The sequence below is a fragment of the Pleurodeles waltl genome, chromosome 4_2 (assembly GCF_031143425.1).
Source record: "Pleurodeles waltl isolate 20211129_DDA chromosome 4_2, aPleWal1.hap1.20221129, whole genome shotgun sequence".
Lineage (NCBI taxonomy): Eukaryota > Metazoa > Chordata > Amphibia > Caudata > Salamandridae > Pleurodeles > Pleurodeles waltl.
Genome location: NC_090443.1, coordinates 89,063,561 through 89,076,874, shown reverse-complemented (window position 1 = coordinate 89,076,874; position 13,314 = coordinate 89,063,561). Strand labels below are relative to the sequence as shown.

Sequence of the window (13,314 nt, the reverse complement as noted above, 5' to 3'; positions counted from 1 at the left end):
GATTTTTTTGGAACAAATTATTAGCAAGAGGAGGAAAAGCACGAAATCTGGTGAACTTAAACATGTTTTCGAGAACAAACCGGATAATGCTTCACAAAATACAATGATATCACATTTGTGTTCAAATGAAATTTTACTTTATGTCAGAGAAGGAATATGTGTGACCTTCATGAGACAGTTTAATTTGTTGTGTTCCAAAAATCCGGTGCCTTGGTAACATTTTAGGATGTTGATTTTCTCTGCCCTCTCTTTACAACATTTAAATTTTTTATTTCATAACCCGACTACTCGTACCCATTTACCCACTCACTACCCTAGTTAGCACTATCATCCTGCTTCTATTGAGCGCAAGACCAACAGTTGGATTTTGTCACTCACCTGGCAGTGCTTGGCAGAGCTGCGGACTGGCGGGTGCTGGGCCATCCCACCGGCCCTGCTGTGGTAGTGATCGAGGTGGCCCATGTATGGCATGGCTGGGTTGTTGGCAAAAGATGACCCTTGGCCCTTCGGATGCCCAAGGTAGCTTTGGTACCCAAGCGATGGGCTGAAAGTGAACACGAGCAACTTATACAAATGAAAAGCGGTGTAAAAAAAGTTGACATTAGTGTGGAGTGAGTTTCTACCATTTAAAAAGACCTTCAGTGTGGAGAGTAAGGACTGGGGCCGGGGGACCCTGGCAAGCAACTCACTGTTTTATATACACAGTCGGTGTCTATAGCCTTCTGGAACAAACTCCGAATATAAAGCCCAGCCGTCTTTCAGCAGTTGATGATGGTTATTGTAGAATGATTATCTAGTGACGGCCTTATACCTGGTAAAATACCTAATGGAAGCATGTCTAACAGGACTGTTTCACATGGCACAATTAGGGCCATTATAGCTGTCTGGTGAGGACATGCTTCCTGGCACAGTACCTGCTGTAAGAATTAATACTGATTAATACCCACCTGACCTTCTCTACAGAGTGAGGTGTCATAATACAAAGAAACTGTAAAGTGCTTTCAACACAATCAGAATAATATGTATAGGTTAGTTCCTTTTTCATATTTATTGCATAAAATGTAGAAAACACCAGTTGTGAGCTCTTTCTCAACAAAGCAAAAACATGTGTTCATAAACACTGATAACATAAGTATCTGATATGAATATATAAAAGTTTAGGGAGGACTATTTGAAAGAGGTAATTAGCAAATAATGTTGACATAATATTTAATACAGAAACTGTACTTATATCAACTGAATGAGAAAGTTCCTGTAAAACAAGCTATGAGTACCAGACGTTAAATTCGGAAGAGTGGTTACATGTTTGGATGTACAAATATTAAATGGGACATTGATCGTACAATAATTTTGCTCATGTTAAAACCTTTTAATTCTTTCCATAGTCCTGCTTTGAATCCCTTTAATACCCAGGTCAATTTCGCTTATGGTTGCCCAGAAAGGGAGACATTTTAGGAGCACCACTCCACAGTGCTGAACAGGACGTGACATCATGATTCCTTACCTGATTGTTCCAATGGATAGGTGGCCATAGGACCCATTGGCTGAGCTACAGCGGGAGTTGATGAAAGCCACCAGAGAGTTGGGGGAAGTTCGGATCACGGTCTGCAGGTCAACGCTGGCATCCGAGAGGGGGGATATGGAGAGAGCCCGTTTCTTGTTCAACTTCATGCTATTACGAGGGGTGGAGTACCGAGACCCTGTGAGTGAAAAACACAGACAAGAGGGGAACATGTTAAGTATGTGAGGAAGAGGAGGAGAAAAGCTGAGCTTAGTTGACAAATCTGAGCAAGGCCAGACAAGAAATGAAAACAGCCCTGGCAAACATTTTCAAATCAGCCCCACCGTGGAGGTCATGGCGAAAATGGGGCAAAGGGGGCTTACATGGGTGGGGCATGGTAAACCATCCTTCTTTGAAAGCAGCCCCTAGCCTGTGGCCCACAGGGAAATGCCAGCGTGGCACAATGACCAGTCTGGCTTTGAATCTGAGTACTGTACTTTGAGAGACAACACCGCACTAATTATTCCATCAAATGTAAACATTTTTTTTATTTTTTATTCATGATGTTGTTAAGAAACCAGGAAGCACAGAGAACGTCTTTGCATTTGGTTGATGCGCTGCTCCGCCTGCAGCTTAATAATGGCTATAGTGTAGTGCTTCGAGTCCCAATGTTTGGAGCACATGTACTTTTAAACATATAATCACACTCTTAAAACAACAGTGCAAAGGTTTTATCATCACATTGGAGCAGTGACTGATCTTAAAAAAGCTGATTCCATTCTAGAATTACTTTACAGAGGACAACTATGGCCATACTCCCAGGTCATAGTTATTGCCATTTTTAGTCACTGCATAGATTGAACCCCTTGTGTCCTGCTTATGATTAAGCACCTATATTTATAGCCCCTTTAACGAAAAGAGAGCATGGCATCAACCATGCAGACAGATTCCGTGGGTACAATATACTATGTTGTGCCATTATTGAGGGTGAAGCATAGTGGCCGCCTAGACGCTCCGCTTGAAGTTTCTCATGGGCTGTCCCCACACTCAACTGAGATACATATAGGGGCATATTTACAAGCCCCTTGCGCGACCATAGCGCCGCCATATTGCCACCATAGCATCATTTTGTTTTACAGTAAGATGGCGCTTAGGAGGCTTTTCTGCTGCGCCATATTTACAAAATAGCACAATGCAAGCATTGCATCACTTTGCAACCCCTTGCACTGCTTCAGGCATAATGTATGCAAGGGAGAGGTGTTCCGGGGCAGGGAGGCCTGAAAAACTTGTGCAGTGAAATTTACAACATTTCACTGCACCATTTTTTCCGCCATTTTTAATGCCTGCTCAGAGCAGGCGTTAAAATGATGCACCCATTATATTCAATGGACCTCCCTGTGCTTTGCTGCACTAGCGTCAACATTTTTGACGCTACTGTAGCAAAGCACCACAACAGCATCAAAAACGTTGACGCTATGGTGCTAACGACTGCCATGGTGTACACCATATTGTAAATACGGCGCAACCATGGTGCTGTTAGGTACCGGTCGAGGGGCGCAAGTAAAATGGCACATCATCTATGATGCACCACTTTCTTGTAAATATACTGCATAGGATATTACAATCTGGGCACATCTATCTATCCATCTAGCCACATCTACACATAAGTATGTAAATATATGTATATAGTTTGGTTAAACGTCACTAATTTTTTTATAATCTGCTCTAGTGATACAGTTTTGTATTTTGACATATTTCGATTTATAAGAATAAATGTTTCATCTTGAGAGGTATTGTCAATTTCTTATGCTGCTTCACATCCTGATTGCCTCAGGAAAGTTTTTAGTGACTTGTACTGGGCAAATTCCCTAATTAGCTGGCGATGTTTGAGGGTGTATGTAATATTGAGAACGTTTTTCTTAAGTCATTAAGAACACGTGAAGAAATGTATTTTAAGTCTGACGGATTTAGTTGTGGACTGAGGGAGGGAAGGGCAAATAAATGTCTTCATTTGTTGCCTCAGTATTTCTAACAAAGGCATACATCTCGCTGCTCAGTGTAGAAATTTCAACAAGAGAGTAATCGCCTAGTCCTTTGGCGATAATATTAATCAGACCACCTCTCCTAAACATCTCGCAAATATTTCTGAAGAGAAGGCATTTCTAAGCCATTCGCTAACATTTCTGAAAGTGGGAGTTATGTCAGTCTCCTTCTACCATTTCTGAAATAATGGTGTCTCAACCATTTTATCAAGCATTTCTAGAAAATATAATCCATGGTATCCAGTATATCCACACATCCAAATGTGAGCGAAAAACACAATATTCTGCCCCTTCCCAATATTCTTCAGAAAGGGATTTCATTACTGTATTTTTTCTAAACATTAATGTCCAAGTGTCTTCTAATTATTACTTCCTTAAATATTTCTGAAAACAGGAACCATGTATTCTCTGGTGAAAATAAAGACTCTTCTCTTCAACCCATACTCACCTCGTTTACAGATCACAAAGCAGCCACTTAACTCACTCGCCCTGGTCCACAAGAGGGTGTGGAGGGAGCCCTGAATTCACTCACGGTGTTCCATGAGGGGGGAGTGCTGAATCCACCAGCAGTGTTCCGTGAGAGGGGGCGGAGTGAGTCCTGAATCCACTCACAGTGTTCCATGAGGGGGGGAGTGCTGAATTCACTCAACGCCTGCACCGATCATGTGTACATTTGTACCTCAATTCGCTCATTGCTTTCACTCATGATTTACACATTGAGCCCTAAAGTCACTCACCATCTGGGGTGATGATGTGCTCGTTGGGCTGAGCCATGCCGCAGCCATGGTAGCTGCTCATGAGGTTTGCTTGGTGGCAGTAAGGCATCTCATTTATTGCTGAAATAGAGACAGAAGGAGGTTGTTAGTGCATTATTGTGTCATTATATTTCTCAGTGTGTCCTGCCACATCTCCGATCCCCCAGGAAGAGCATCTATTCCCATAGGGCCATGGAGGAACTCCCTATCTGTGAAGACCAATTTATTCTAGGTGCTAAAAGCCTCCACTCGGATGTTGGAGCTGATATACTATACCATGTGGCACCATTCATTACTCCTAATAACATCATGATCTGCCAAGTGTGGATCTCTGCCTATAGCTCATTGAAAACTCCACAGTATGCCACACAGCACATGCCTGAAAGTAGAATACCTTATCAATGAGGCAAACCCATCTGGCCTCCTAAAACCAGCATATGTAGTGAAACCCTGTGTACTTCTCCTGTAATCAGCATTGCATGCTATGTGGCAAATCCCACAGCCTCCTGACACCACATAGCCATGTTTTTTGAGAGCACTACACTGGGCCATGGGCCAATCTCCACCTCCGGGTCTATGAGAACATCCTACTGCATCATGGAGAACCCCCCACCTCCAGCTTCCTAAGACATCACACTGTATCATGAGGTTACCCCCACTCTCACCTTGAAACCAGTGGTCCAGTCCCCTGAAAAGGCAATGCTGAGCCTTGTGCCTACACTCACACTCAGCCTGATACAACTAGAATACGCCACCCCGACCCCATGAGACCAGAACTCCAATATCCAGCCCAATGAGCCACAGAGCTGCTCCACAGCCCCCTCCATCCCAGGATACTGTGCAATAAAGCAACCTCATCTACAGCCACCAAAACCAAAACACTGTGCCATGGAGCGCTCCCCACCTCTTCCACTGTACTGTACCGCCCCAGGGTGAGGGGTGAGCCCCAGCCCATAAAACAAACATAATGCCACATGGAGCCATCCTCACCTGCAGTCCCACAACAGCACCATACTGTGCAACAGGTCTGATCTAAACCAGTATATGTCCTGCATGGGGCTATCTGTTACTTCTACCACCTTGTCATTGTACCTGTGTAGGGAGTTTAATAATATCGGTGTGTTCCCCAGCATCTGGCAGCAGCATTACATTTGCCACTTACGGCATAAGTAGCCATTGAATGCACCATCTGTAGGTCATGATGTACATTAAAATATACACATTATGATGCCATATCTTTACAGCACTGCTGGACTGCTGCATTCTTCTCATCGTCGCAAAATATTAAAAATACATAAATGGTGGCTGTATCTATCACATACCAACTAGCTTTGCATTCTGTGGAAGTGTTCATAAAATTAGAGCTCTGTTGAATTCTCAAATAAGCTTGATTAAAAATGTAAAACAAGTGCATGATTCTGCATAAAATGAAGCTGAGACAAGAAAATTAAAAGAAGTGCTCTGCATACAGATAAAAATGGTTTAGAGGACTTGAACTTTTTGTCTGACTACTTCAGTGCATAAAGTGTTCACTCACACTACAGCCTGTAGTGCTGCACATCTGGTGGTCATTTTGCACAAGATCTCTCTTGGAAAAGGTCCTAGTGAATTCCTACCTCGCTTTAAAGCTAATTTAAGTCATTGCCATGGGACAGTGTATATGGAACTCACCTTCAGTCCTGGGAGCGGAGGAAGCCTGACCGTGGAGCGCCCGGCGGTAGCAATGTTCTGCGTAGCTGTTCACCGGTGGGTTCATTGCATTGTACATGGTCTGCCCTATGCGGATGGCGTGTTGGCTGGCAAGAAGATTGGGCCAATTTCAAGAACCACATGCGATCGAGGCTGCAAGTAAAAGAAATGGCAGCATTGAGTAAACTCTCTGTACCTGTGGAAGATCTGGAGAATAGAGCTAAGGGTCTGCCACATTAATCACACTGGACGCCCTGCAGGAATGAAGGGAGACTATAAGTAGGGCACCCTGGTCTGTGATATTACATTGTGCTCTGCAAGTTTAATTCTGTGCAAATTATTGTGTGTGGACTACACCAACTTAATAGAAAATATAGTCAGTAATTGCATCAATATTCTAGCGAAGCCCAGCCAAATATTGAAACACAAGATGTGAACGTGCAAAAGCTTTGCAGTACTCTCAATTTCCCTTTAATTTTATCGCTGCAGCATGCTCACGAAACATGGTACATCAAGATTGTGTCCAAGGCAGGTCTATGAGGGATAGGACCGTGTCAGATATTCATGGTATCCATGAAATATATATTTAGAGGAAAGTCATTTGGATGGGAATAATGTCCTTACACAGTGATTATCCTATAAATCTAGCATCACGCCGGTCTTTCAGGTCCTATATTTGACACCGACGGCATACCTAAAGTACACAGATCAGATGTATATTGTCAAACCACTCTTGATCTATGTGCTTTTATCAGGAAAAATGGTCTGGATTTCTACAGATTCTGTGCCCATTCGGTAAATAGGCATAAACTCTCACTGAATCCCTCTAAAAAACTCCTGCTCACCCACATCCACACTGTCTTACATACGCACGCCATGTTCCTTCTTTACATGCACACAGTGTTGCAGTTCCTAAGGTTTCTGTATCTTAGCATCTTCCATTAGAAAGCACCACCGGCAGGCCACCTCCAATGACAGGTGAACTCTTCACCCTTCCAGCTCTGTAACCTGACCCATTTCGTAGAAGAAAACAAAAACAATGATGGGTGGAATGCTTGAGCTAATTTAGCCACAGGTTATTACTTGGGCCACACCTCAGCCCATCGCTTTTGTCCACCATGACACCTCAGATTGGAACTAGGTATGTGCAAAGAAACTTTGACCCTGCTCCAATAGGAACAGTCCAACTTGAGCTGCCAGGCCAAGTACCCTCTGAATGGGAACACAAGCAATCCGAAACCTGAGATCATCTGAGGAGTGACTTGTACTTGTTGTGTTGTTATTCGAGGGGGGCGACATTGATAAATCCTGCTGTTCCTTATGCAAGTAGCATGTAAATATGTGTGTCTTATATGCAGCATATCTAACTGTTTTGATGGGGCTTATTCCGCCACAAAATTGCCTGGCAGGGATAATTGCTGCAATGTACTGATGTAAGGGCTAATTACTTCACATCAATGAGTGACAGGGTCTGCACTAAGGTGATATGTGGATCTGATTAATGCATAGTAATGCTTAATGCATCCTGTTACTATACTGTGCTTGTGTTTGATGCTGGTTAACAAACATTAGGGGTGTAGAAAGTCTGTATTTTCAATAGTGATGTTTCCCTATTTGGCCCTTAACTAAGGTTTCAAATGCTCCTGGTTTAACTTTGTTCAACAAAGTTTTCTCCCTATTGAAGAATAATGTTCACCACATAACAAGACAATTGTTACTGCAATCAAACCCAGACAAGGTGAAAAATACGTTCAGAATTTGTCTGTGCAGATTACCTTTTGATGAGTTGTTGAATACACGATGCCATTGTACACAGAAAGAATATGGAGGTATTCGGTCTGATTCAGACAGTAACAGAAGTTACTGACAGTGGTGATGGAAGGGTTTTTTGGGTAGGAGGAGCTGGCCTCAAAAAATACGTTTGGGAAATGTGGTAGACTGTCTTAGAAAACTCAACAAATACTGTCTGAAGAAAAAACCCTCAAGGACCTTATTCATTGCTCATTCTCTAGCTAAAGAATTTCAAGTTGTATGGTGTCCGGTAGTGCCTCCCACAACCCTTGCTCCAGCACAACTGGCTACTGGCTGAAATGGGATTAAAGACATGGGACTTCCAGGCCTGGTACTACTACATAGGGAGTGTCAGAACTCCCTCAATGAGTGCCTGAGTAGAAGTGTCGTAAAAATCATGATTTTCATATGAAAGGGTCAAAGCAAACTCTTCACAACCTTTGCAAAGTAACAAGGGTTTACACAAAATCCTTAACATCCCAAAAATAAAATTTACTGATCCATAATGAACATATCAGTGTTTTAACTCTGACAGTAGTCCACAGTTATATGGAGGCCTCGGTGGAGTTCGCGGCGTTGCGCTACACAGAGCTCCGCAAAGTGCCCAAAAACTCTGCCACGCTACGCAGAGATCTGCAAGCGGCGAAGTGCATTAGGTCGTGTCGTTCGCAGTGTTTGTCCTGCACTGAAAAATCAGTGCACTTGGATCCCTGCGCCACGCAAGAGGGTGCTGCTTCTTTTCTGTCACTCGAGTTGATTTTCTACTCAAGCAGCAGCTACCTCAATGCGAATGGAAGATTTTTCAATGCGAGCGGTCACAACCATCGGCGACCACTCGCGTTGAGAAATCTCAACGGGAGGTGGTCTTGAGTTAGATTTTCCTTGCTTGCACTCGCCAACTCATCAAAAAAACTCAGCTTCATTCCACTACGCAGAGTTTTCAGAACTCTTGTGCTATAAGCGGAACGCAGAGAGGTAAAAACTCAGCGAGCGGAGTTCACCGCCCAACCCTAGTTATATGCTGAATGTATGGCTAATACAGGACAGGGTGCCAGGTAGTTTCAAACTTGCCATTATGGCACCTCATTTGAAAAAACCTAAAGACAATGTGAGGGGATATTTCTAGCTATCCGCACCAGTCTTTGAATAATGGAAAACACACACTAATCAGTTAGGCTACTGAGGTATCTGCTAGGAGGTTAAGATGCAAGGTAGAGAAAGTCACGTCAAATGCGTTTGTGGAATAGAAAAGATACAGTAGAGGTTGTGCAGACAGGATTATTACATTCATTTAGTAAGTATTGTGGCAGAAACCAACAAAGGAGTGGTACAGCAGTAGGCGAAAGCAATGGGCATTCCTAGAGACCATTTAGGGAGGGTTTTTAGAGACTAGTGTCTATCTTGACTTCCGGTTCAACTGATGACACGTGCCCAGAGGAAGTCTCAATTCCCTGCTAGTATTCAGTAGGCCCAGAAATTGGCCAACATGTCCTTTTCTTGTGCCTTGGAAATCCGATGCTTATACTTTGCTAAATATTGGATGTTCACGCACCACTAGTGCCGGCCCATCTGTTTGTTGCCAGCCTAAGTAAAGGTAACTGAGAAAAATGTAGCAAAATGTTTCTCTATTAGATAAAAGCTAGTGCCCCTTACCCCTGAGAGCTTGCCTTCCACCTTGGTGCAGGACCCAGTCAACACTGGTGCCTGGGACTGAACTGAGGACTATTCCTGTCGACACGAATGTGCCAGGTGTCGCTGTCCTTCGTCACCTCACTGCATTAAATCTTAACTGAGTGGCTACCCGCCGTGGGTGCTTTAGGAACCTCATTCCTGTGATTTTGCACCTTTTTGGGAAGTTCGAGCCAAAATTCCCTTCTTACATTTCATTGAAGAAGCTTGCCTATTTGTTGGGTCCTATCTGTCTCCATCTTTTTAAATATCTACCCTCTCTTGCCACTCATCAGGAATATGGGCTTCATTGACCTAAGGCATGCTCTCGCCCCCCACCTTGACATGCTAGTTTTCAGTTGTGCTTTACCTCTGAATGATGGCTTGCTGTTCAAAATCGGATAAGGTCTAACTTTCTTTAGCTGAACTGTAGGAAAACGGCTGCTTCGTATAGGTGAACACAAGTAAAGATGGAAAAATTCACTCTGATCTTCCTCAACATTTAGTACCTTATATTGTGCAAATAGCATGCAACTCAACATTCAAATTGACAAGAAGTCTCGCAAACTACACGAAGGCACAAAATGCCTAAAACACGTCTACTACTATTTGAATGAAAACGTCCCTTGATTTGAACAGAGTGAAGCTTCCATACTCAACACTGGAGACACCAGAGCTGACAAAAGGCTAGAAGAACCAGGTTCCACCGAAACCCCAGCCCGTTCAGTTAACAATCTCAAGGTTTGGTTTGATGCAGACCTCACCTTTGCACACCAGATCTCAACTGTGGAAAAACACTAACCACAGTGCTTCAGCCCAAACTACCTACACAGAGTAACATTACATTGCACCCCCTATCGAAACCTATGTTCAAACGGGGCAACCTTGTTTGTACAATCCAGGTTTAAGCAGAAAAGAAACGATGCAGAATTCATTGGTGCACAGCTTGGAAACTCACTAGGCTGTGACCTGAGGAGTCAACAGAACCTTGCAACCTTCAATCAAAACTTGAGAGCCAGTCTCCTCTTAGAAGTCTTTTCAAAACTTCTAGGTAATGCCCCGGCACCCACGCCTGTGATAAAGGCCAGAGTTCAACTTTCAATTTTACCATTCTATGTCCCAAAGGGTACTGAATGGTAACCCCCCAAACTGGATTTTCGTTAGCCACTCACTCGCCAGAAGGTTGTGTTTTAGAGTTTGATCATCTTAACATCAAAGCTTCTAAGTGGCTAGTGTTCTCGAGACAGTGCTATGAAACAGAACTAAATAAATAGTATGTTTGGACCCAAGGCCTGCTCGCAAAGCGAGATCCTAGTGAGTGATTTTAGAGTAGGAGGCATTTGTTTCAGCCCCTTCCAGCCGCGCTGCGGTGTATTATAAACTATCCAAGTATCCCAATAAAACTAATGGGCATCTGTCCACTTGTATTTAAATCCGCAGTGACAAGAGGCACTAGCGCCTGCGCGCGAGAGACATCATCCCAGTAGCCATCAGATGGCGCTGTCGTCTCACTTTTCAGCATTAACAGTCAGTTCAGCTGCGTCAACTGCAGTGGCTTGTAACTCAATGGGAAATTGTATTTAATTGTTGACGACATATCTCTGCGCATGAACTGGCCTGCACTGCCATGTGGCGGGGAACGGATTACTCTCCGCTGCCAAACACTGCGGGCATAAATTCAATGTAGACTCGTGCGCGCTTGGTTTGGTTCCTTTCTCATAGTCTGTGCTAATTCATTTAGGTGATTTGTAGAGCATCTCTATAGTTCATCCTGTCGCTATGACTAAAATGAATTGTTTCTACATTAAAGGAGAAACAACTCAATGGTATAATGCGTCTGCTGCAAAATGGTAACGTGTGTGTTTCACGAGTCCTCTGCTGCTTATTCACAATGCATTCAAGATATTTCTGACGCAAGGATGTAGCTGATAGTGCAATGGTACTCTGCGTAGAAGGGAGACGGGCAACTATAGGTGTAAAATGCCTCGCGTGCTGTCTTGTTTTCATAGCTGAGTAATGCAAGGTGGGATGTTAGTGCTGTGTCTCAGAAGGAAGGGTTAGTGGAGAAGGAACTATGTCCAGCAAGGAGTGTTTTAACATGGGCATACATAGCTGCCTTTCTAGGTCTTGCCTGCTAGATAGCACATGCAGTGTCTGTTGCAAGGTGTTTTGTTAGCTTACAGCGGGCTTAGAGACCACCCATTGCTTATCATTGGTTGGCTTTACTGGCACTCTCATTTGTTGGCTTCTTATTCTATGGTTTGTGGGGGCTTTCCTATCTCTTCTTATGTGTGTCCCTCCCCTGGAGCATGAACACATTACTCGTGCCTTTCACTGCTCACTTTCCAAGCACTACTATTTTCTGTTTGTTTAAGCAATTCGCCCCCACCCTTTTTCAACTCCCACCCACTTAAAAAATATATTTTGTAATTGTAGGTGCTGATCCAATTTGGATAAGTAACTAAAAACAAAAAAGACAGCTGTGTTATTTGACAATGATGGTGTTGGGTTTTCATATTATTTGGCTATGGTGCACAGCATCGTGGGTGTTGTGCGGCTTGGCTAGAAATTATTGATAAAGCCCACAAGTCCCAAAAGTGAGACCTCTTGGCTTTGCCAGTCCATGTTTTTGAATTACTCAAAAGCAGAGACGTTTTGGACACCAGTGTGTGTGCAGACAGTGCTTAGATCCCTGAACATGGTTTCTGTGTTCTTGCCTGTCTTCAGATGAACAGCATGCAGATGGCTAATAATCGACAAGATGGGGGGGATCATACAGCAACTTAACTAGCCTCTGAATTGTTGCAATGTTATTACATAGAGGAAACTGCATTGAAAATACTGGCTAATTCAGAAGATATAGCTTGTATAATAATGGCATCTGGACTTTACAAATAACTATGCTGAAGAACTGCTAGCCTGGTTGTATACCTGTGCCACTTTAGGTCTCACTTTTGTTTGCGAGAAATTGTGTTACCTTACAGTGGGCTTAAAGTCTGTGCATTATTTACCATTCTTTGGTTATTTTGTCGCTCTTATTCACTCGCTTCTGATTCTTCAGCTTCAGTAGGCTTTATTTCCTCTGCTTGTGCTTTTCCCTCTTCTGGAGCATGGATGCATTACTGTGCCCTTCCATTTCTTGTTTTTTCAGGTGCTGCTTTTTTCTTTTTGTTTAAGCTCTCCCATTAATGCATGTATTTTCCATCTGTTTCCCTTATGTACTTGTCCCACCTCCATGTTCCCTTTCCAGTCCTCTCTAACCCATTCTCTGTTGAGGATGTAGCCTAACAGCCTAAACTGCTGACTTCAAAGCTGGGGGAACCACGTTCAAGTCTCTGCGTTGGCTCAATATCTGTGATTCTGGGCAAATCACTTAATCACCCCATCCCTACGATTCAGAGCCTTCAAAGCCTCACAGGTGATTTGCTGCACTTTACAATTTCAGGATTTTATTTTGTTGTCAGGGATCTTTGCTGTTGAAATTGCTAGCCCTGTCTGCCAACCTTCTGTTATCTCTTGTGCTTACCCAAGCCCCTCCAATCCATCTTCCATTGTTCGTCTGCTTGCCCCAGCCCCTCCTGCTCACCATCTGAATTCCATGTGGTTGCCACAGCCCTTCCTGTCTGCCCTCCATTGTTTGTGTGCTTAACCTAGCCTTGCCGGCCTACCCTCCATTATCTGTTGGCTTGTCCTAACCTCTTCCACCTATTGTCAGTTGCCCGTGTGTTTTTCCTAGCCCCTCCCACCCACCCTCTGTTGCCCATGTGCTCTCCTTAGCCAATCCTGCACATCCTCTGTGGTCCGTGTGCTCCTCATCCCCTCTTGCCTCTCCTCTCCCCTCACCCGCCTTTCTCTCCCACCCTCCATC

At 43.7% G+C, this 13,314-nt stretch overlaps 1 protein-coding gene across 3 annotated transcripts in view; it reads right to left on the bottom strand.

The window, feature by feature from the left end:
• The window catches only part of GLI1 (GLI family zinc finger 1), a 199,493-nt gene that overhangs the window by 16,232 nt on the left and 169,947 nt on the right, over positions 1 to 13,314 (bottom strand). For all 3 annotated transcript variants that reach the window (XM_069230796.1, XM_069230795.1, XM_069230797.1), the window contains 4 exons: positions 5,970 to 6,140; positions 4,281 to 4,379; positions 1,505 to 1,700; positions 379 to 544 (listed from right to left, as the gene is read on the bottom strand). In XM_069230796.1, coding sequence (XP_069086897.1) covers positions 379 to 544; positions 1,505 to 1,700; positions 4,281 to 4,379; positions 5,970 to 6,066 — 558 coding nt within the window. In that variant the 5' untranslated portion in view covers positions 6,067 to 6,140. The remainder of the gene's footprint in view (positions 1 to 378; positions 545 to 1,504; positions 1,701 to 4,280; positions 4,380 to 5,969; positions 6,141 to 13,314) is intronic.